Below are 25627 nucleotides of genomic sequence, written 5' to 3'. Positions count from 1 at the left end.
GTAGAAGCACCAGCTCTCTCCTTCTCTGGTCAGAATGTGAGTGATTTGCTGCTGAGGGAGGTTGAGCTTAGTTCCAGTTCCTTTGTGTCAGAGAGCTGAACCACCTTTTGTTGGAGTATGGAGAGGGGCGGAGGAGGGAGGATTATATTAAGCCTGCTATAGTAAACATTCTAGAGTGTTGACGCGGCAATCTGTTCAAATCTTTGGATGATCCCTTGATAAATCACCAAGACCATCACTTTAGCTTTGCACCTAGTCCACACAATGCAAGTTCAGATGAGAAAGGAGTTATTTTCCAGGTTACTATTTGCTCCAGATTCATGAAATGGAAAGACTAAGAGACTTGGATCAGGCTAAATCCTGTTTTAGCACATATTCCTTGTGTGCTTTTGAGCAAGTTTGTTTAACTTCCATGAATCTCAGATTCTCACGTGTGCAATGAAGGGGATAACACTATCATGCAAAGATGTCTCGGAGGTTTAAAGGAAGTATTGTAAGCAAAGCAGTAGATTCACAGCAGGTATTTAGAGTTAATTTTCTTTCCTTCTTCTATTCGGTATTGGCATAAAATGTGGTCGTGTTTTTCATACTCGGTGTCTTTCCAAAGTCACAAACTACATGTCTGTGACAAGGATTGCTAGATGTCCGATTCCTCCTTTATCTTTCTTCATCAATTAGATAATCATATGTTCTTTGGGCTCTGCAGATGTATTCTACCTTTTTGGCCCATTCTTCCTTCCAATAAAGTTTGAACATGCATAGTCACTAAGTTATTTTTTTAAATATAGGTAGATGGTAGAAATTAATTTTAGGAGCAATTTATAGCTTGACTCAGTAACTGACAGGTTGATTCTGGGTTTTCTCTTTCTCACTTTCTAATCCTAAACCACAAGAGCTTGTATAATAAATGCAGGTTTGACCTAACATTTTTCAAAAATGATATCCAGCGAACTGCTGTTCAGGTATGAGACAGTTAGCATTTTGCATCATATAGATGGATAATAGATGCACAGCTATAGTCATAAATAAGTTTATATGCCATTGACAGATCCGTGAAAGGTTTGCTGCTGTAGGATTTAGCAGAAGATGACTGGAGTTCAAATGCTTAGTGCACCAAATTGTTCCTCAAAGAGAACTGGCCTTTATATCCAGGTACGAGACTGTTTGTGTGTGTGTGTGTGTGTGTGTGTGTGTGTGTGTGTGTGTGTGTGTGGTGGGAGCGGGGGTACCCAGGCATTTTCCAACTGATAAGTAATCGCTTGGTACTTGTGGTTTTCTAAGTAGGGAAAAGTTTCTTATGTCAGCAATTCATGCGACAGGCCAGTGATGAAGTGACTTCCTCTGCTCATATTAAATGGCGAAGTGCTTATTTCCCAGTCCATTGGGAAGATTTAGAGCTGCAGTCTACAGGGCGAGGGCCACCTGTTCTTCCACTCACCAGAGGTTTGGTACTACATCAGTAACTTCAGGGACCTGTGATGGCTTGTGGCCTTATTTGTCACCATCGCTTTATGCATAACTCGTCAGTTGATGGCAGTGATTATATCCGTCTTCACGGAATACAGACTCAGGGGCTGAATCACAGGATCTGTAACCCTTGGAGTGCGGGACCCTGTGTGAGGCAGTTGCACAAACTCCAACATCAGAGGTTAGTGATACTTTGGAGTGTCTCATAATGAATTTTAGGGGCTATTTTCCTTTGTACAAGGTTTTGATTTACTACCTTACATGTGTTTTTGAATAACAGCACCTAAATCATTTCTGGCCATCATGGGCATTCAGTAACTGTTGAATAAACTCAGTACGTGCTGGAACGAATTGGTGAAAGAAAAACAGAAATGCGAAGAAGAGCGTGATGCCGGAAGTTGCTGCGTATGTTTCAATTTGGAATATTTACTCAGAATATTATATTGTGTACAACAGACAGTTACAGACTTCTGTGCAAATGCTGCCTGCACTTGTTTCAAATATGGAATACAGATGATTTCATTTTAAAAGTATTTTCCATTAGGCTTGACAATTTATATCAGAGCTATAGCCAGAAGGAAGTCAGAATGTTCCATTTTTAAGAATATTTTAAAATCTAATTATCAGAAATCTATATTTAGTTAAATACGATGTTGAAGAGAGGGAAACTTTTGCAGCGTGTACTATTCATCACTGTGTTCTCCTTCCCACATACATCTTCTCATGCACCCCCTCCCTCCTGCTGACATTAGAATGGGCATGTGAAATTGCTGATTTTATAGGTCCAAAAATTTTCACGTGCTGGCAATTTAATGATTCATACGTATGTGCATGCAAATACATTTTGGTTATTCTAACTGTAGTCTAGTGTGAGAGAAGCACACTTCATCTGAAAGCAAATTGCTCTTTTTGCTGTTTTTTCTTTTTTTAATGGAAATCTAGAAATCTCCTAAAAGCCTCATAACCTGCACCATGATTGGTCTATGCGTCATAATAATAACGGTGTCCTGAGCACTAATAGATGTAACTATCATGTATTGAGCATTTAGTGTTTCTAAATTCACTGACTCCTTTAATCCTTATGATAATGCCAACCTCACCAAGGACAGGGACTGAGTCTCTCTCTCTTTCTCTCTCTTTTTTTCCACCACCACAGCCCTAGTATCTAGCCCAGAGTTTAGTACATGATGTGGGTTATAGCAACATTTGAAAGAAGCATGAATGAACAGGTAATTATGGATTGTTACTTCTACTTTGCCAATGAGAAAATTGAGCTTTATTTATTTATTTTTTATTTATTTGAGAGAAAGCACAAGCCGGGGGTGGGAGTGAGGGGGAAGGCAGAGGGAGAGGGGGAAGCAGACTCCCCACTGAGCAGGGAGCCCAACAAGGACTTGGGGCTCAATCCCAAGACCCCAGGATCATGACCTGAGCCGAAGGCAGAGGTTTAACCAACTGAGCCACCCAGGCACCCCGAGAAACTTGAGCTTTAAAAAGGCTGCATAAATTCCCTGTACCAGCAAGTAGTGGGGCTAAGATTGGAACCAGGTCTTCTGAACACAGAATCCACACATTTCATTAAATACTGTGCTTTCCTGTAGTCACCACAAAAAGCCGCCCTGTTTTCTCGAAAGGTCTTGGGAAAATGTGACACGGATCTGAATTATAGAGCAAATGAGAGAGGGGAGTTGAAACTAAGTGTGCCGGTCATCAAGCTGGCATTTAATGAAAAACAAAGGACAACTCTGATGGTTACCAGAAGGGAGGCGGTTGGGGGGGATGGGTGAAATAGACAATGGAGATTAAGGAGGGCACTTGTGATGAGCACAGAGCGATGTGTGGAAGTGGTGAATCACTATATTGTGCACCTGAAACTAATATAACATCGTATGATTAACTGGAAGTAAAATAGAAACTTAAAATAATAAAGTTATGAGAAGAAACATTAAAAAATAAAAATAAATATAAAATAAATTTATAATAAGTAAATAAATAAAAATAAAAATGAACAACAACAAAAACACTTTATTTTCCCACCCAAAGTTAAAAGAAAAACAATAAACCGAGAATGTGTCTTTTCAAGTAATTTTAACAAAAATTAAAATATTTGAGGGAGAAAAAGGAATATTCCCAAAACACTATATACCTTGCTCCCTATTTCTTTAAAATGTACCACGATGGCGGCATATACTGTTTTAACTACAAGGTACCTTTTGAGTCCTAAGGGTCCCAAAGAAAGTTCCCACTAAACATTGGAAAGGGGTTGAACTGGCATCAAAAAATTGGGGATCATTTTCCCACCTCTTTCCAGGAGTAAGCAGATCTTCTGTTCCATGTTACATACAAGTAAGAATGATTTCTTTGCAACAACTTTTAAGAACGTAGCTGTGTTAGAGCCATAATACAGCCATAATATTAGTTTGGGAAGATCTAGCCCCTTGCCAGTAATGAAATCATATATTTATTAGATGACTACACATGTTCACAAATTAATTTTCCTCTCCTGTCTAATCATCTGTCAGTCCCTAAAATGATCCATTAGTCCCTTTGGATGGAATTGGGGATTCCTTCCTCCCTCATCCCTGCATCTTCATTTCCTATTTTACCATTCTCTTGGTCTACTAACACACTGCCGAGTTGTTCTCTGCATTTCCCCCAGAGCTGACTCCATCATTGGCTTCCATTTGGTTTTCCTTTAGCTGTATCTGCAGCAAGGAAGGGCAGCTTTTTAGATCTTGCATCCTCTGGGCTTTGGAAGGGGTACTTAGGTTTTTCAAGTTCCTTAGGATGAAATACCCATAAAACAAACATTTTTTTGCTCGTGCTGAGGGTCTATTTTAGCATAATTTTTTAAGTTATTATGAAAACATTCTTATCATCTTTTTTTTGCCTACCTTACTAAGACTACTAATATTTTCTCCTTCCATTAGTATAGCTTGGAGTTGATGGGGGCAGTTAGTTGAGTTTCCCAAAAAGGGTTAAGTCTGAGAGTTGGACATAGAAAAAGCTCTGCCTTCCACAAAAGGGTTCTAATGTAATGAAAAGTAAGTTAATCAAACTGAGACTCCAGAATTCTCATTCAAATTTAGTTTTTATTCCAGGCACTGAAATTTTGCTTCTCTAATTTGATCCTCACAAAGTAAAGAACAGACTTTCCTATAATAATTTTGCAAATGAAGACACTGAGGTTTGGAGAATAGTAGCTTGCTTAAAGTCACATAGTCCCTGAGTGGAAAGCCAAATTTTAAATTCAGAACCGTGTAATGCAAACTTAGTTTCATTCCAGTTTACTTAAAGTAAGGCTTATGCCTAATGCTTAGCTTATAGTCCTGGGACCGTGATCTTCTGGGTTATAGTAACATTATACAAAGTTTTATGTACTTTTTTTTTTTTTTTTTTGCAATTACACACCTATTGTGAGGCATTGTTTCTTATGTTCTTCACTTGAAGATAGTGAAAATGAATGGATGTTTCCAAAAGGAATTTCAGGTCTATAGATGAAATTTATGTAAGATTGAAAAAAGAAACACAAGATTATCTTGGTGTCTGCTGAAAAGATTTTTTTTTTTTTTTTTTTTTTTAAAGATTTTATTTATTTATTTGAGACAGAGAATGAGAGAGAGAGAGCACATGAGAGGGGGGAGGGTCAGAGGGAGAAGCAGACTCCCTGCAGAGCAGGGAGCCCGATGCGGGACTCGATCCGGGGACTCCAGGATCATGACCTGAGCCGAAGGCAGTCGCTTAACCAACTGAGCCACCCAGGCGCCCTGAAAAGATTTTTTTTTAAAGGCACGAGTAAATTATTTTATTTTGTTTTAAGCTTTCTAAGTGTGTGATGAGAAAGGACAGCCAGGAAAAATGAAGACACATAAAAAGCTGTGGATTTGAAGGGTCCCTGAAATAAAAGTAGTACTTATTTTTGAAGTGCTTGATGTTAAAATTTGGGGGAGTTTCATCGTCACTTGCAGGACTTTCTAGGAAGGAGCAGGATCTTTTGATTTATTCTGTCAAAATCAAATAGGGTATCAGAAACTGAAATTCCATTGCCCTGTGGTAAGAACATATAACCTGGCTTCAATGAAAAGTCTGAAAAGACCCTCAGTCATGGTTCCAACTTTGGTTTCAGGTAGAGCATTTGGGGAAACTGGGTATGCCAATCATACCAGAAGAATATTGATTTAGTAAGAATTGATAAGAAAATATATAGAAAGGGTGATTTGGGTCTGTCCAATTTATGGTTTAACACCATTTCTGGGTCTTTCTTTACTCTCGGCTATCCAAAGAAATACCCAAAGAGGTCCAAAGAAAGATACATCACACCCTTGCTTCTTTTAAAAATCACTTAACATGCAGATTTTCAGAGTACTTTGGTCCTCATTTAGTCAAAGATTAGTTAAAAACATAAATTTGCAAACTTAATTGTGTCTATCTGTTCATACACTGGCTCTTCTTTTCCTTGGCTGGGAGCCCTATGTTTATCCAGACTTAAAACATAATAAGACGGTATATGCATTTGTTAGTTTAATGTAACTCTGGTTGTTGTGTAAATCAGTCAAAAGATGTATAATAGCTGTAGGGGTGCCTGGGTGGCTCAGTCAGTTAAACGTCCAACTTTTGATTTCAGCTCAGGTCATGATCTAAGGGCTGTGCGATGGAGCCCTGTGTCCAGCTCTGAGCTCCATGCAGAGTCAGCTTGAGATTCTCTCCCTCACCGTCTACCCCTCCCCCTACTCGCACTCTCTCTTAAATAAATAAATAAATAAATAAATAAATAGTAAATCTATCTTAAGGATGTATAATAGCTCTAATAATAGACACTTTAAATTTTCCTATGTAATACCCAAAATATGTGTCCTCCATCCATTGGCACATCTCTTCCAAGTGGAGATTCAGAAATCCAGGCGCTTTCATCTTGTGGTTTCAACATCTTTAGTGTGTGGCTTCCAAGGTGGCGAAGCTTGTTTTCATCCAAAAGGCAGAAGGGGAAAGAACCTGGAAAACTATGCTTGGGAAGTTTTAGTAGACTGAGGCTGGACATATCACAGGTCACTTACATTCACATTCATTGTCTATCACTCCAGCTCATAGCCACTTAGGTATAAGAGAAGTGTAATCTGCCTGTATGCCAAGGAAGAAGAAATACGTTTCTTCTATGAGTCCCTGACACTGTGCCCCAGAAAGCGGACAGTATATTTAAAAAAATACGTTTTCATGGTAAAGGTATAGGAGAAAGTAGGAAATCTGTTCTATCAGAAAGGACTTTTTTAAAATTTTTAATCTTTTCTCCCCTTCTGGTTATATACATATTTTTTCATTTTCCTAAATATCTGCATTAAAGACAGAAGTATTTGAAAAATTCTTCCTGTTGTATTGGAAGGATCATGAGTTTTGGAGACAGGAATATCTGGCTTTAAATGTTTCCTCTCTGGCTTGCTCCTTATGGACCTTGGGCAGGTCACTTAGACATTATGAAGTTCAGTTTCCCCATCTGTGAAATGAATATAATAAGATCTCATTTTGAGAGAAACTGTGAACTTTAGGTAAAATCTGTTCAGTAGTAGATAGAATATATTCGTTGGCAAATACTTGGTGGTTACTATTATCATTATCAGGGCACTTTTTAAAAAGATTTTTACTTATTTGAGAGAGAGAGAGAACATGAGCAGGGGGAGGCAGAGAGGGAGAGAGAGAGAGAGAGAGAGAGAGAACATGAGCAGGGGGAGGCAGAGAGAGAGAGAGAGAGAGAGAGAGAGAGAGAGAGAGAGAAGAAAGAAGCAGACTCCCTGCTGATCGATCCCAGGACCTGGAGATCACAACCTGAGCCCAAGGCAGACGCTTAACTGACTGAGCCACCCAGGCACCCCTAGCAGGACACTTTTATGTTCTTTGTTTCTCACCTGCAAATCTGTGGGAAGGATTTGATTAGTTATATTCATGCCAAGCTGCTGTAACAAATAGAACTTAAACTAGAGTGACTTGAGAACATAGATGTTTATTTCTCTAATTTTACTAATCCTTCTGCACTGAGCATTTCTGGTTGTCAGGCACCTCTGTTCCCTGTGGTTTTGGTGATGTAGCAAGTTATGGCCACTGCAGACAGGGAGGATGCTGAAGACCAGAGGGTAGCCAATTTAAAATACTAATCTATAGAGGAAAGCCTACATGTAATATTTCTATGAATAAGTAAGATTAGACCTTATTTAGTCTTTATCTAAAAATTCGCTTTCAAAGTAACAAATAAATCATTTTACTCAGGAACCTGATTATAACCCTTTGCACCATTGCTCTATTTTAGGGCTAGGGAAGTTGCAGGTGAAATGGTTTAAGTAAAGTTAAGTAAACGGATATATGAATAAACCTAGGAGACTAGTAGGGAGCTATGCCTTCATTTCGCTAGCTCATTTCTTGCAACACCAAGCTACATCATCTCTCCCTAAGAGTGGCAATCATCATGAGGGTGTGAACGAAACAATCTTGATCAAATACAGAAATTTGAAGATGTGTTAATAACTAAATAAAGTATTTTATGTAACAGTAAGGAATGTGATCTCATTTTTTGCATAATAATATATAATCATTGTTCAACAAATAGATACTGAGCATCTACTATATACCTACTGATAGAAAAAACAATCCCTGAAAATCAGAAAGGATTAATACTAGATGGTTTGTTTATACGTTGTTTTACATCATCCCTTCTCTTTATTTAAACTTTTAAGATTTTCTACTCCAGGGGTGCATGGGTGGCTCAGTCGTTAAGCGTCTGCCTTCGGCTCAGGTCATGATCCCGGGGTCCTGGGATGGAGCCCTGCATTGGGCTCCCTGCTCCATGAGAAGCCTTCTTCTCCCTCTCCCACTCCCCCTGCTTGTGTTCCCTCTCTCACTCTCTCTCTAATAAATAAATAAAATCTTAAAAAAAAAAAAAAAAGATTTTCTACCCCAAGGGCTTTGCTAAAAAAAAGTGAAAGTATTTTAAAATAACTCATTGATGTTATTGAAAATATTAATTCATCTTTGTGCTTTTATGAATGATAGAATCAAAATGCAGGTCTATTTCCAGATATCCACTTATAATATGGAAACATGTATTAGTAGAATTAGATAATAGTGCTCAGTTCAGCATGATAGTGTCAGATGACAAGGTTTGCATCTGGAAACACTTAGATTGGCAACTCCATGACCAAGCATTCAGAAACTTCACTCAATCCAGACCTTCCCAAAATCCACTGTTCCAATCAATTGATTAAGCATTAAATTATCCTATCCTGTATTACAGTTACCAACAATATATATGTTGTAAAATCCAGTGGACACTTCCATGGTCTCCTTTTTCTGTTTTTTAATATTCATTCATTTATTTATTTGAGAGGGAGAGAGAGAGAGTAAAAAAGAGCAGGGAGAGTGGCAGAGGGAGAGAATTTCAAGCGTACTCCCTATCCATCACCGGGCTCGATCTTACGACCCCGGGATCACAACCTGGGCTGAAATCAAGAGTCAGATGCTTAACCGACTGAGCCACCCAGGAGCCCCTCCATGCTCTCCTTTTATCTGACATGGTAGCAGCAGTCAGTACTGATAACCATTCCCTTCCAGAAGCTGTTATCTCTCTGTTTCCGGTGATACCAGATTCTTCAGGGTTTTATCCTATTTTCATTGCTACATCTTCATCTCCTTTTCTTGATCTACTTCCCATAATGTCTGTCTATATTTGGAATGCCCCACAGCATAAACACTTGTTGAATACATAAATATTTAAATGAACAGATAAACAAATAAGTAAGTGTAATCTTCAACCTTAAGGAGTGACACTAATAGCCTTTCAGGAAATGGGAGCACAATGAGTGAAGGAGCCTATGGAACCCTTCCACTTGGAAGATTGCAGGACTTACCATGCAAAGGTGAAAACACAGCTTTGGCTAAACGACCGCAAAGAACAGGGGCTTCACAATTCCTTATTGAAAGCTGAATTTTGGAACAATTTTTGCAAACTTCATGCTTGATTTTTCTCTTGGTTTCCATGCAGCTTGAATCACTGACTCATTCTTGAAGTTCTTTTGTTGTTTTAATACATTAAATTAGCTCATTACAGCTGAATATGTAGTGGAAAATAGCATCTGTTTACACTATAATAATATAAAAATTACTAGTAACAGAATAAAGAGCAATTTGCAAAAGCTAATCATATTTGTGCACTTGTCTGCAAAAAGTAAATTGTTAATGTATGCCCAAGAGGGGAATCATTTGCTGGTTTAAGCACTGGAAGCAGTGATATTAACAAGCATCACTTAAAACAACTCCTGTATTTAAGATTGGACCCAAATATTCAAACCTGTCATGAAAATATAGATGCTTATTAATTTTGTCTTGACCCTGGTAAATTCAAACAATTTGGGGGTTCAGATAATACGATAGAAAATCCAATGGTTAGAAATTTCTTAATATTTACAAAGTCAAAGTTTTAATGTCTTATTTAGAGAACACTTTTTTTAATTTTTCCTAGTACTAATCGCAAATACTATAAGGGAAAAAAAAAATGTCAGAAGCAGTCGTCTACATCCCCCAAAGCATTAAAATTAAAGGTCTGTTCAAAAATTGAAAATTAACATTTGAATATATTGAAAAAATGTAGATAAAGATCTTAAACTTAGTAATCTCAGGGACGCCTGGGTGGCTCAGTTGGTTAAGCGACTGCCTTCGGCTCAGGTCATGATCCTGGAGTCCCGGGATCGAGTCCCGCATCGGGCTCCCTGTTTGGCAGGGAGTCTGCTTCTCCCTCTGACCCTCCTCCCTCTCATGCTCTCTGTCTCTCATTCTCTCTCTCTCAAATAAATAAATAAATAAATAAATAAAAACTTAGTAATCTCATGAAGTTGTGGGCTTTTATTTCTTCACATGTGCAAGCCAGAAAGTACTTAAATTTTATAATTATTGACTTTTAAATGTTACATGTATACAAATTTTTAAAACATGACTTACGGAATAAACCCTTTCTCCTTTGGTCATAATAGGTAGAGACAGATAGTGTTAGGTTTTTGGTTTGGTTTGGTTTTTCACCCACATTTTTCAGGAGGAAAGAAAGAAATCTCGATGAAGTTAATCTTTAAATTCCCTTTTTCCAGATGCCAGGGTGAGACCTATTCAACTGAGATGGTCCTACTTCAGACATGTTAATAATATTCATTAAGCACAGTTCTCGCTTACATTTACTCAGCCCTTGATTAGTAGTCCCATCCTGCCTTGTTGCTTTTGACCTACCCTTTAATAAGGTTTCTGTAAATGGCTGATTCTATCCACTACAATTTTAACTGAAAGAACAACTTACTGCCATGTCTGGAGGCCACTCATTTTAGCCTTCAATTGTTGGACTTTACCAATCCTCATTTCCTGTTCTAGTGATAGAACTTTTATCCTTATGAATCAAGCCTCTAGAGACCAAATGCTGAGATATGATATTCTATATAGCAGAGAGAAATGTGTCATTTATTTCTAGTTAACATGTTGGTGTAAAGATTAAAAAAGGAATGATTCACTCTGTGGCTGAACCTTGAAGATTTTAAGCACTTTAAGGAAAGACTTTTTTTTAAGCTAAGTGATGAAGTATACTTTAGCTCAATGAAGAATTTGGAAATATGTTATCCCATACACTATCAGCCAGAGTCTTCATTCACTCATTCAAATGTTGCAGCTGATTGAGGATTGTGTTTCAGTGGTTAAATAGGAAAAAATCTTTTATTTGCCTTTCAAAAGGCAGTTCCCAGTGGCTTCAGTTACCATCTGTTTCTGATAACTCCCCAGTTTAGCTCCAGCCTAGATTTCATCTCTCAGCTCCAGACCACATAGCTAACTGCAGAACCCACACTTTACTTGGATGTTTTAAGGACTCACGAACTCAACATATCCCAACCCGACTCTTGCTCTTTCCCCAAACATTTGGACCTCTTTCACCATCAACAGTTCTAGGGATGGAACCTCCAATCATGTGTTTGCAAGAAGCAGAAATCCATGAGGCATATTTGAGACCACCTCTCAAAGTTCATCATCAATTTTTGACATTTTTAACTCACATATTAAGCAAATCTGTGCACACTCCTCTCTCTGTTTTTGCTTTCAGCATCTAATTCTTAGCAATGGCCATCTCTTCCTTGGGCCACTGCAATAGAAATCTGCCCCTCTGGGGCACCTGGGTGGCTCAGTTGGTTAAGCGACTGCCTTCGGCTCAGGTCATGATCCTGGAGTCCCTGGATCAAGTCCCACATCGGGCTCCCTGCTCGGCAGGGAGTCTGCTTCTCCCTCTGACCCTCCCCCCGTCTCATGTGCTCTCTGTCTCTCTCATTCTCTCTGTCTCAAATAAATAAATAAAATCTTTAAAAAAAAAAAAAAGAAATCTGCCCCTCTGCTCCTTTCCCACCCTGGCCCTCCTCCTCCTATCCAGCATTCTTTGCCCCTGCCGGAGTGATCTCACAAAAATGCAAAACGTTTGTGTTTTTTGTATATCATAAAACTGTCAAGCAGCCTTTCTTTTGAACAAACAGTAAAAAAATATAATCTTTAACCAAGCCTACAAGGCTCTCTGTGCAAGAGCTGACTGGTACCCAGTGATATTTCCTGATGCCTGAAGGCTTCACATTTTGGGTTATAAGCAAACATCACATAGTTTTCCATACTTTGTTTAGAACATCAGCATTGCTTTGTTGGAGCTGGTATGGAAAGAACTGAACTAGGTAGACCCTCAGAATGATGCTAATAATAGTATCTAAAGCATGGGCCTAACACAGACGATGAGTGAAATTATATGAATTAATGGCCACAAAAATCAAGAATACTTTCTTATTCATGAGCTTAATATCTATGCACTATTTAGCCTTACTTATGTCCTTTGCAAGGTGAGCCACTATGAAGTTATGTAATAAGGCTCTCCATGTTCCAGTCTCTTTGGGACTGGCAACGGGAGCTGTGTGTGGGGTCTTTGGAGTGAGACAGATAGGTGCACACCCTGCTTTGCCCTTACTATGTGGTTGAGTGGCTCTAACTTTCCGTCTCTCCATTTATAAAATGCTCACGGTGAGTGTATAATTCCCTCATAGGTCCTTGCAAGGAATGAGTGAGAATGTTCATATAAAGCCTCTAACAGACTACCTGGCACAGATGAGCATTCCATAAACGCCTCATACAAACATCCACTGTGTAAAGGAACAGCAGGATCAGGAGATGCATTCATGACACACTGAGCTCTTCCTCCAAACATCATTCAGGAAAAAAAAACCCTCTGGCCAGAATTCTGCCAAGGACTACTGATTGCTCGAGGGGGACGCTGTGTTATTAATACCTCACCATTTGTGGAAGTTTTCTCTACTTGGGATGGGATTAGAGTTGCTAGCATAACTCATGCACCCCCTGGTCAATCGGAAAATAAATACTTTCTTATGCAAGGGGAAGAAATTTTGGCATAACAAGGTATCGGGCATTTACGCATGCCCAGGTAACTCAGTCTTCTAGAGTCCATTGCCACTATCTCTTCCCAACTCACCCTTCCTCCAAAAGTTAATCCAAGGCCAAAGCCATTTCTTCCTGCAACTTTGGTTATATGAAATTAAAAACAACAACAACAAACACTGTTTTCTGTCCACCAAATATTTTCCTAAGTCCAAGAGATCATTATTTGGGAAGTTGGGTGATTTTGCTGGGTTTTTCCCACAAATTCTCTTACCTCAGACCTCTTTGGTCAAAGGAACGTCTTGAAGTGGGGTTCAGTTGGCATAACTTCTCTTATTTAAAGTATTTTCTTCTCTCTTTTTTCTAAACCCACAATTTCCACAAAATAACAATTTATTCACAGTTCTTTTTTTTCTATTTCCAGAATTCTTACCTAGGCACCAAATTGATTTATACAGATGAACATTAACTTTCTTTTATTTTGACCAAAAAAATGGCCATTTATTCTCATTATTGAGCCCCATTCCATCCCAAGAAACCTTAGGTACTTTGAGATAATTTATCTCATTGAATTGTATGAAGGCTTTGCCAATTTTTCTAATCATTGGTGTTTTTTTCTTCCTGATTTTCTAGATATTCTTTATGTAATGTGAAGTTTAACCTCTTTGCAGTAGGATTTACAAGTATTTTTCATATTTTTTCAAACCTTTTTACTTTGTCTTTGGTATTTCTTTTTATAGAGAAGATGTGTAAATGTAATTTATCAGTCTGACTTGTCTCTGCTCTATTCCCATTACTACAATAATGTCTGGCTACAGTTCTGTGAGTCCTTTGTGAATGAATGGACTGCAGCTGGAATATAGGTTGATTATGCCTATAAGGGTTTAAGTTCTTGAGGTTATTTGTCATCTCACTCTTCATCTTATCCCAGTAGAGTCAAAGTACTTCAGAAAACTGTTTTGATGCTTAACACTGATAAAATATCTATCTCAAATATAAATAGTTATTTTGTGAGCCCAATGATCTTATTAACAATTGCATATCTTAGAGGTCATCTTTGGGACAAGTTCATTAAAGTTGCAATCAGAACAATTCTCAAATTTATGAATTAGAGATTAGAATTGCTACCAAATTATAGAGGGAAGCCCTTCCTTGGTTTGTGGAAAAGTAGGGGATTTGATAAGTTTTCCCAAATGGAAGGTGCTCTTTTTTCAGCAAATACAAGATATATATTATTATGTGGGCTTTCAGGGAGGAACGTGGGTTAACGATGTCGTAATTAATTTCCCTGTATTGTTTTAGAGCATAAAATATTCCATTTTGAAAGTTTAAAAATAACGTTAACAGAGAAATAGCATTCTCCAAGTACTGAAAATTCTTACATAAGAATTTAGTCTTTCAGAGAAATCTTAAATTGCGAGTCATCACTGGAATAGTTCATTACATTTCTGAGATTAAAAAACTTGTTAGTTATTTATCAAAATTTTTAAAAAGTGAAAGTCTCCATATTATTCCTTTGCTACATTCCATGCAAAGAGAGCTCCTGTAAATAGCACAATTTGCAGTTGATGATAAGCTTTTTCCCTGAGAAAAAATAATAGTTTGTGTTTGTGCCAGATGCTTTTCCAGCATTAAGCACCATAAAAATTCCCTAAAGTGTGTTCAACAGATAAGGCAGAGTGCCAAAGAATGGCAGAGAATTAAGTTGAACCCTGTTCACATACAAAATCCATTGAGACACCATATGCATATTTCCATTTTAAAATCAAAATGTGAAATTAATTCAACGTGCATTTAATAGGCACCTACTTAGAGATCCATACTAGGTTCTAGGGACAGAATGATGAGTAACACTAGGTCTTTCTCTCTCTGTTGAGAGATTCATTCCCTATTAGAAGAAACAGACACTTAGCCCTTTTTATGGCAGTGACGTGTTATAACGCAGACCTACCCTGGACTCCATGGAACAGGTGAAACGTGATGAGTAGATTTCTGCCAAACAAGTAATGGTTCTCCAGACAGAGGGAAGCAGTCACGCAAAGGCCTGAAAATTATTTCTTCTTGTGGTATTATCCTTAAGAGAATAAAAGGGAAGGCTATGCCTCCTTGAGCTACACTGCAAGCAGTGTTCTCTATAGAGAGCAGAGGTGGTGACCGTGAGGGTCAGGACTGTGGGGTTGTCCCGGGGCAGGTAGGTTGCCTGGAGGAGGAAGTTGGGGATTATTTAGAGGAAGCATGCATATCCTGCCGGGAAATAAAGCCATTTTTCTCTGTTACTGATACCAATACCTCTGACAGCTTGACCCTCACATATAATTAGATTCAACATTTCTAAATCCCCCACATTTTAAGTGGTACGTGACAATCACACGCTGAGCAGAGTGTTAAGCTACGGGCGTTGTGAAAGGATACCGAACACTGGTTGAGTAGTTAGACAAAGTGGTTTTTCTGATTTCTCTTAGTTCCATACAAAACATGTTTGTGATTATATCACTAGAGTTTAAACTCATCAGAAGGATTGGGCTTACAAAAAGCTCCCATCAATATTGACCAAACTTAGGCAAAGCCAGATGTTTCTTTTGGCTTCATCACATCACATATATTCCATACATACATCATACATACATACATACCAGAGCCCATGGTGAGCCAGTGTCCCCCAGTCAGGACCCCACCACGAGAGGTCAGTGAGGCAGCTGTCTGGATTCCAAATATACAAAAATAGTGGTTTCACAGCAGGAACCAGACAAGACCTCTCAGATTAGCTTCTCTCACTTCTCTCGCTCAAATAAGTCCTGTACTTTAGCACTCACATTAAATACTTGAAAACATTAAATACTTATCGCTTAAAAGTCTTGAAGTTTGTAGATGCATTGAGAAACTTTGAAAAGATAAGTGAGTCCATCTAGATTACTTTTTTCACAACTACATAAGTACTTAGTGACAACGTATTTTCTTTTCTTGTAAAAAATCAAAGAGTTACCTAATGTATCTGAGAAACTGTGACATGCCTCTTTTCTTTTTCTTTGTTTATTTAGAATTTCTTTCTTCCAGTGGGTAGTGGTGGTGTATAAAAATCACTCTACTCTTGTGGCATTATCTCTTTTGTTCTATTTTTTTTTTTTTTTCTATTCCTGTGACTCTTAGTGTTCATTTCTGTATGGAAAAGTACGGAAGACAGGAACACATTTAAAGTAAGGCATCAATCACTTGAGCTCAGAGAACACTCTTAATTGAATCATGTTTTTCACTTTGGGACTCATTGCAAGGGAATTTTCATTTTTATTCATAATGCAGTCGTCTACTTAGATGTTAACTACACAATCAAGTGTTGAAATAAATTATTAAATATTCTTTATGGGACATGTAATTAAGCGATAAAAATATCTATATCACATCATTTTCCCCATTATGTAAGAGAATTTGAAAGGTACATGTATCCAAAGCAGTAAGGTAAGTGTAAAACAATGAACTATTCTGTCTTTTAAGTTTCTTCTTCAAATATTTTGTTAAATGGAGTAACAGAGGAAGCACTCTCTTAGCTTACCAGAGTGGTCTTTTTTTTGTCTGCTGGCTAGAAGTTTCCCTCAGTAAAAGAGCCCTAAGTACATAAGAGAAGAAGCTAGACATGACTAACATGACTAATCAGTTTGATGCATGTAAAATAGTGGACTAGGTACTTGTTATAGGAATGTTTTAAGTGTTGTGCACAGGGCTCAATTTTTATTTATTTTTTTCATAGAGCTGTCCCCAGACCCCGGAAAAATAAATCATAGCAAAGCATTCAATATAAAGGTAAAATAATGGGGTCAGAGGGTCATGCTGCAACAATAATTAGCTTGAAAAGAAAAGGTAAAAACTGGAAAGAGAAAATTTCAAGGACTTGGGAAGTACTTCTATGGGGTTTTAAAATCGTTTGGAGGTTACTAAGGTTGATTTGCTCTTTTGCATCCATCCCTCTTTAATAGAAGTTCCCCAATTACCTGTGTATCAGAGTTATTTTTTTAGTTTCTTGTTATGACTTGTTTTTAAGGAAAGAAGCTTTTGTTTTTTCTTGGGTGATACCCATTGTTCACATTTAGTAAATATTAAATGATTAAATATTAATCTTAAAAAATCTAGACTTAAGGGGCACCTGGGTGGCGCAGTTGGTTATGTGACCGACTTTTGACTTCAGCTCAGGTCAGATCTCAGGGTCCTGAGATTGAGTCCTGCATCCTCCTTGGGCTCCACACTCAGGAGGGGTCTACATGAGATTCTTTCCCTCTGCCCCTCCTCACCCCTCTAAAATTAAATAAATAAATCTTTTTTAAAAAGCTAAACTTTGGTTATTTATTAAAGAAGGGGCCATCTTTTTAAAAAATTTTTTTTGTTATGTTAATCACCATACATTACATCATTAGTTTTTGATGTAGTGTTCCATGATTCATTGTTTGTGCATAACACCCAGTGCTCCATGCAGAACGTGCCCTCTTTAATACCCATCACCAGGCCAACCCATCCCCCCACCCCCCTCCCCTCTAGAACCCTCAGTTTGTTTTTCAGAGTCCATCATCTCTCATGGTTCGTCTCCCCCTCCGATCTCCCCCTCTTCATTCTTCCCCTCCTGCTATCTTCTTCTTTTTTTTTTTCTTAACATATATTGCATTATTTGTTTCAGAGGTACAGATCTGAGATTCAACAGTCTTGCACAATTCACAGCGCTTACCAGAGCACATACCCTCCCCAGTGTCTATCAGCCAGCCACCCCATCCCTCCCACCCCACCCCCCACTCCAGCAACCCTCAGTTTGTTTCCTGAGATTAAGAATTCCTCATATCGGGCGCCTGGGTGGCTCAGTTGGTTAAGCGACTGCCTTCGGCTCAGGACATGATCCTGGAGTCCCTGGATCGAGTCCCGCATCGGGCTCCCTGCTCGGCAGGGAGTCTGGTTCTCCCTCTCCCACTCCCCATTTGTGTTCCCTCTCTCGCTGTGTCTTTCTCTGTCAAATAAATAAATAAAATCTTTAAAAAATAAAAAAATTTAAAAAATTAAAAAAAAAAAAGAATTCCTCATATCAGTGAGGTCATATGATACATGTCTTTCCCTGAGTGACTTATTTCGCTCAGCATAACACCCTCCAGTTCCATCCACGTTGTTGAAATGGCAAGATCTCATTCCTTCTGATGGCTGCATAATATTCCATTGTGTATATATATATATATATATATATATATATATATATATATATATACCACATCTTCTTTATCCATTCATCTGTCGATGGACATCTTGGCTCTTTCCACAGTTTGGCTATTGTGGACACTGCTGCTATAAACATCGGGGTGCACATACCCCTTCAGATCCCTACATTTGTATCTTTGAGGTAAATACCCAGTAGTGCAATTACTGGATCATATGGTAGCTCTTTTTTCAACTTTTTGAGGAACCTCCATACTGTTTTCCAGAGTGGTTGCACCAACTTGCATTCCCACCAACACTGTAGGAGGGTTCCCCTTTCTCTGCATCCCTGCCAACATCTGTCATTTCCTGACTTGTTAATTTTAGCCATTCTGACTGGTGTGAGGTGGTATCTCATTGAGGTTTTGATTTGGATTTCCCTGATGCCGAGCGATGTTGAGCCTTTTTCATGTGTCTGTTGGCCATTTGGATGTAAGAAGGGACCATCTTTGAAGAAAATGTTCTAACACATTTAAGATGAGTGGTTCTGAAGCATTAGTATGCATTATAAGCACCTGGAGAGGTTGTAAAGCCCACATTACTAAGCCCCCCAGCTCCACTGTTTCTGATTCAGTAGTCTGGGACGGACAGTGAGAATTTGCATTTATAGCAAGACCCCAGCTGCTGCTGCTGATACTGGTCTGGGGACCACACTTTGAGAACTAATTCTTTATTTATATCAATGTTAAATGAAGCTGAGAGTTGATAATAAAAGAATTAAGATACATTAAGGATTGGTATATACAAAAGTGATATTCAAAATATTTAATAAGCTGCTGACCAATTTAAAATGGCCCTAACCTATAGGGCTGAGTCTGTAAACACTGCCTCAGTATTACATTTGAATGAGTATATACAACATAAAAACAACTGTACATAGATAAATCAAAATGTTGAACTTTTCCCTGAAGTAATTTTTAATAATTCCTAAAATGTAAATCTAAAGTAAGTGTTTTAGAGTTTAGGATACGATATCATGTTTTATCATTTTATTTTCCTCTTTATCTTGAAACGATAATCTAAGCTAAAATTAAAAATATCAGATAATTTCTTAGAAAGAAAGAAAGAGAGAGGGACAGAAAGGGAGGAAAGGAAGGAAGGAAGGAAGGAAGGAAGGGGAAGGGGAAGGAAGAAAAAATTCCTGTAGCTCAAGTATTATCTCTCCCCCACTCAAAAAGGATTACAACTTCTCTAATAACTACTCTTTCTTTTTCTGATGTTACCTTTTATTATGATAATGTTCATTTAATTTTAATGCAATTTCATATGTGGCAAAATTACATTGATATCGCAAACTAACAAAGACTACCATGTTCCTTTTGAAATCACATGTGTTCATGAAAACTAGCTGGCTATGGGAACTAGATGTGTGTGCTAACAATAAACTTAGTTTTTAAAAATCATATTAAGACACCTCATATTAAAGAGAGGTAGAGTAAAAATGTACAATGTATTGGTGCTAATGAGATAAAATGATAGATGAATATTAACATAAAATTACTCATTGAGTTTCATAAGATAAAAGCGATTTATCAATTGGCCTCCCACTTAGATCAGTAAAATAAATGTGTGTATGTGTCTTTCAAAAGAACGAGATTCCTCTCCCAATTTTGGTCATTTGACAATTATTTTTGTCTACTTTGGGACTTCAGTTGCATTTAAACTTGAAGCCATTGTGAAATACTAAAGATAAAATTTGAAGATGAGAAAGCCTGACCGGCTACTGATGACTGGGATGTGGTGATGACATTTAAAGTGGCATCATTCTATTCTACAGGAATGTGTGTGCGTATCTTTAATGTCAGCACTTGCCTCTGGGATGACACTTGTTAGATTTCATGCTGTCATGTGCTATTTCAAGGTCGGTAGTAGTAATGTTTATTGTACAGTACCCTAATACTACACTCATTATTTAAAAAGAAGTTGTCAAAGCCCCATATCTATTGTTCTGCTCACTTCTGTGTGTACTATGATCATCTGATTCTGTTTCAGTTTTAAAATACAGAATGCTGAAATGTGCCATAATGAAATAGCACACTTATTTAACCTCGAAGCCATTCTTGTGACAAAATAATGTTTGCTTGTGTCTGATGGTTCCCAGGTTTCTGGGAGTGACTTGATTCAGAGACTGGCTAATAATAGAAACAACCCCAGAAGGAATATGGGGTGGTAGGGTGCATCCAGTGCCTCTCTACCCAAAGGAAAAGCAGCTGAGGCCCAAAGAAATATCTCTGACCAACTACTGCTTTAAAAAAAAATCTCCCAGCTTTGTCTATAGTTACAGAAATATTAGATGGGGCTGAATAATTTATTCAGTCCAGGAAGTGGCCAAAAGGGGTAAAGAGAGCTCGCTGGGTGTACTTCCTTTACGCAAGGAACACACCTTTATACAACACACCTGTATCAAGATGGATCAGAAGTTATGGGGTCAATATGCATTGACTAGAAAAATGTATACCAGTATAATCCAAGAGCAGTACAATAAATTCTACAAACATTAAATAAAGGTCTATGACAAAGGAAATGTAAAATATCCAGAAAGAGTTATCTGTTTACATTCAGTTTCCAACTTGTATATCCACCTCCTCCCCCAACACATATGCCCTTCATCATCATAATCACATTGATCACCTCCAGGGCAGTCAACCCCTCTATACTTTATCTTTCCCCTAAATTTTACATGTCCTGATCTTTCCATAGCGCTTTGGATCTTCATTTGTTTTTTGTTGTTGTTGTTGTTGTTGTTTTCAAATTTAGAAAAGGCTTAGTTACCTTTTTTTTAAGTCAGATAATTTTTAATTAAAATAATTATTATCAAGATGCTTTGGGACTGTTATTCAAGTATTCAAGTGAGTGTGCATTTTTTATCATGTTTTTAATGGATCAGGTGTTTCACTTGGGAGGCCACCACCAAATATTGCTCATTCTATCACCCCCCTTCTCCTCATGACTCCCTGAGCCATTTCACTGGTTGAAAGCATTGGCTTAGCTGTACCTGCACAGAGAACATTCTGGGGGCGTAAGTACTTTCTTCACTTGCAGGGGTTTTTTTGGAGTAAGTTTCCGAATATCCAAAATAGCGACATTCACCTGGTCCTATGGTGTGTTAAAACAAAGTCTTGTCTGATTTGAAATACTACTGAGGATGAAGATTTGCTAGAAGCCTTAAAATGTATATTTTGGAGGTATAAGTGCAGATAGCATTGTTAAACTAAACCCTGTCTTTTAATGTGTATTATATATAAAACATTCACTTCTGTGTCAAGGGTAGGAATGCCGACAGAGAGAAGAGAGGAACTTCGCTTTACAGGAAAACACGTAACCAGCTGCCTAGAGAAGATGACTCTCTATATTGTGGATTTAATTGACTATAGCATATTGTCCTCAAAAGATAGGGCCAAAGGACTCGATTTATTAAAAAGGAGAACTAAGCAGGAAAAAAGGGGATGCAACTCTGTCCATCAAAGTGGCATTCTTTATGTAGAATCAACTCAATCCAATCTATCACTAGTTAGTTTTTCAGTTAACTATAGCAAGTCTTGACTTCACGTTTTGGCTCACACTGTGTCCTTTGATGTTATGTGTTGTTGGAAAACTTGTAACTGATGCATGAGTGTCCTCTCTGTTCAGACTGTTTCTAATATAATTTCCTTGTCCAGTGTTCTTTCAATAAGGGTACCTAGTCTTTTGAGAATACTTGTCAGAATGATGCAAATGAAGGTGTGGATTATTTATTTATCTATTTATAAAAAGATATTATACTGCAACCCTACCTACCCACCATTGCTGTGACAAAGAGGACAGTGTGGTTATTATTTTTCTGGCAAAATGGAGCCAGAACATGGAGTAGAACATGGAGTTTAAATAAGTCGTGGGAAGTGGTAGGTAGTCTAACTGATATAGTCCTCCACTGAGATTTCTTCTTTGTGAGACTTTTTAAGGGTTTTGAGCTGATCTAAGAATCTCCCGGCCCACTCCCATCCCACCCCAAGCCACCAAGTCTTCTTTTCTTCCAGTGAACATTAATAAACACAGAATTCTTTAAAATGATTTTCTATCTCAATTAATGTGTCTCTAGTAAGAACAACAACAACAAAATCGTGTTAAGAAAATGTAAACTTGGAAAAAATGTATATTACTGTTCAAATCTCAGAAGTCATGGATAAAAGAATAGTATTGGCCCCATTAAGTAGTCAAAACACACTGGAGCCTCCTGCATGAAAGACCCACATGTTTAAGGAATGCCACTCCATTTAATTTCTCAGGCTACCTCTGTAGGAAGCAAGGAGTAAGAAAGGATCAGGAAATTGCCCAACTTCTGTGTACTTCATCTGGACTTAGTGCATTTGCTTTTGAACGCTTCAATCTTAGTCTCCAGGGTGCCCACTTCCCTTGTTATATGTGAACTTTTCCTTGTAGACACCTGTTGGGGATCATATTAATAAGATACATTGTAGAAAGAGAAAACACATTTCCTGAGCCAAGAGAGTTACTCTTTTCTGGGGCCCTTGTTAATCTTTGGGAGCCCAGCATCTTCTGTGGCAGAACAAAAGCAATATGGGTATAGATTCTTTTTTTTTTTTTTTCCCCCACTCCACCAAGAAAATGTTATTGACGTGTTAATGTTCAGCTACATTTCTCTTAAGAGAAACGATAGAATATTTCTTCCTTCGGTCCCGAGGTTTCAGAACTTGATTCCCATTGCTTTCTAGCATCATTCTAAATAGAGCCCTACTGTTTGGCAACTGCCAGAATTAGCTTGAATGGTACCTATTATTGAAAGGGAGTCTGTATTTGCAGTAATACAGAGAATGCCAGTTTAGAAATGAGCCTGATTGCATGGTTCATTTTGTTCTCCTTTGTAGAGCCAGGCTGCGGCCCACTACAAAGGCACGAAACATGCCAAGAAGCTCAAAGCACTGGAAGCCATGAAAAATAAGCAGAAATCTGTAACTGCCAAGGACAGCGCAAAGACTACCTTCACCTCCATCACTACCAATACCATCAATACCAGCTCTGACAAAACAGGTTAAGCGATGATCTTTGTTGTTGTTGTCATCATCGTTGTTTGGGGGTCCCTTCCCTTGTCTAGCCCCGTGTCTGTTTCCTTATGTTCCTGCCACATTGATTCATGCTCGATCCATCTTTCTGCGTAATGGTAATTGTTTCTCCTCATTTTTCCAATCCCCCTAAGCAACTGTTTAAGATAATCACTAGTTATATTGCAGATTTTACATTTGAAATGGTCCTGTGGCTGTTTTAGAGGAACACAAAAGCATAAAGGCACTTGAAGTCATGTTTTTGAGAAGTAAATCTTTTCAGTGGGTATCGTTTATGTCTTGTATGCAGCACCTTAGCCTATAACCGCATGGCAGATTTGACTGTGAGTACATGGCAGCGGATGCCAAATGAATCAAGAAGGCCCCGGTAAGGGCATTATTACTGACAGGACTTATTCTCATAAATCCCAAACCCTGCATTGTTTTAAGTAGTGGCTGTGTGATTCTGGGCTTGTTATGTCTGGGTAACCTTCCCTCTGCATACACAGGTAAGTGTTATTGATACCAATTATTCTTTTAAACAGAGTCTTCACAGTGAAATAATGGCCTCTGAATGACCTCTTGGGATAGCTCCTGCAAGCAACCAGTTTATTCATGGCAGGGGAAGCCCGTGGGGTTTCCCGAAGCTGGCATTTTTAAATATAAGACCACTGGTCCTCAATATTTACATAAAAAGAGGTCCTGTGTGATTCATAGATGTGTCTTTAATAAATCAATTTCTAGAACACCATGGCTGGTACATGTCGGTTGTTTTCTAATCCCTACAAATGACAATGGTCAGGAAGCATTTTTATCATCATCAATAGTAATATCTTAAGTAGAAGAGAATCTTCCAGCCATAACTGATGAAAATGTAAAATGCTACAGTGAACAAATAGAACAGATTAAAGCAACTTTATTACACATGGTGGCATTGATTAGACACATATATGCTCTTCAAAGGTTCTGGAGAGATGCTTGCTTCTATGTGAATCTGTAAGGAATAATGATATTCGCTCTGAGTTCCCATGACACATGTCATGTCCTTTACCGAAGTATATTATTGGTAGATGCATTATGCCGCACACTCCCTGAGATCCCCATGTCCTCTCTGAGGCTGAGTGCAACTGTCATCTTTGTACCCTGGTCTAGCATGGTGTAGTTACTGAGTAAAATACCTATTGAATCACTGTATTTTCTTTCACTCCTTTGGTTCTCTGATTCATCCAATTTTGTGTCACAACATACTAAAGGGAAAAAAAAGTGCTTGTCATGTTCAATTCTTTAGTATCCAGAGCAAGAACTGGATTATGCCATCTTATTAATTCAGATTTAAAACCTTATCAAGAAAGCATTAATCTTTTCTCTATTAACTGAAAATTCACTGCCTTATTTTGGGGGCTGTAGGGGAATGAGCAGTAATGAGGCAGGTGAGTGTAATTTCTGCTCCTAGGTATCAGGGTACAAACTGGGATCCCTAAAGCCATATTTACCATAAAGTTTTTTTTTTTTTTTTTTTTTTTTGCAAAAAGATAGTAGGTAGGAAGAACAAAGAAATTAGCTTGATATAAAGAGATGGGGTTTGATGTAAAGTTTTTGCTTGTCCCCAGTCTTCTCTGTTCTTAGATATTTTTATCAATAGCTATTTGGGTTACCTTGAATCCCCTTTAAAATGAAAAAAGAAAAATCCCTGTTAAATTGAGGATTCTCATCATTTAAAAATATATTTGTACACAGTGGTAAAACTGCTAACTTGGGTTAAGAAAGGTTCCCATGTGTGTTGTCTCTGGGTTATTTTTATTAAGAATGATTTTGTAAAATTAGGGAAGTGTGATTTAATGCATCTATATCTTTTATGTATGGATAAGTCCAGGAATCACAAAACAACCTTGCACATTAAGCAGTAGGGTTAAATTTTTTATCGTTAAAAAATACATGATCTTTGATTCTAGAGTCTTATCTCTCTCTCCTTCTGCCTCCAAGTATTTAACTATCCTAGGAAACTAGAATAATAAATGAGTTATGAATATATACCTCCATCCCTCAGTCTCAGAAACTCGTATGGAAAGGATGGCAGTCGTGAAGGTTCTGTCCTTTCAGAAGTTAAATGGAAATAGGTTTTGGATTGGGGTGTGGTGAGAACCTACATAAAATAAACATTCTTAGCGGAGAGGCCAGCATTTATCTAATGGTTGGAATGGTGTTGAAATGGTGACATACCCTTTCAAGATGAAGCTAAGAAAATTCCAGAAGGACAGAAAGGATAGCAAAGTCTGTAAAGTTAGTACAGATATCCTAAAGCCAAAGGAAGAACGTTATGAGCATCAGAAGTACATTGCCTTCCTAATCCATGGGAAACTATACCCAGGAAAAAAAGTCATATAAGTTGAAAGACTAACAATTTCAACACACTCACCAGATGTTTTAAGCTGAATTCTATCCTTAAATTGGGATTTCCACAAAACTAC

The 25627-nt window shown here is 38.0% G+C and overlaps 1 protein-coding gene across 3 annotated transcripts in view; it reads left to right on the top strand.

Annotated features, from left to right (window-relative positions):
* Nucleotides 1-25627, top strand: part of ZNF385D (zinc finger protein 385D) — a 933228-nt gene that overhangs the window by 824331 nt on the left and 83270 nt on the right. For all 3 annotated transcript variants that reach the window (XM_054504443.2, XM_045903875.3, XM_045903876.3), the window contains one exon: nt 22986-23148. In XM_054504443.2, coding sequence (XP_054360418.1) covers nt 22986-23148 — 163 coding nt within the window. The remainder of the gene's footprint in view (nt 1-22985; nt 23149-25627) is intronic.

The sequence above is a fragment of the Mirounga angustirostris genome, unplaced genomic scaffold (assembly GCF_029215605.1).
Source record: "Mirounga angustirostris isolate CCGP_5_RB_7025 unplaced genomic scaffold, mMirAng1.0.hap1 SCAF_1, whole genome shotgun sequence".
Classification (NCBI taxonomy): domain Eukaryota; kingdom Metazoa; phylum Chordata; class Mammalia; order Carnivora; family Phocidae; genus Mirounga; species Mirounga angustirostris.
Note: the sequence above shows the minus strand (reverse complement) of the source record. Positions and strands in the feature narration are given on the sequence as shown.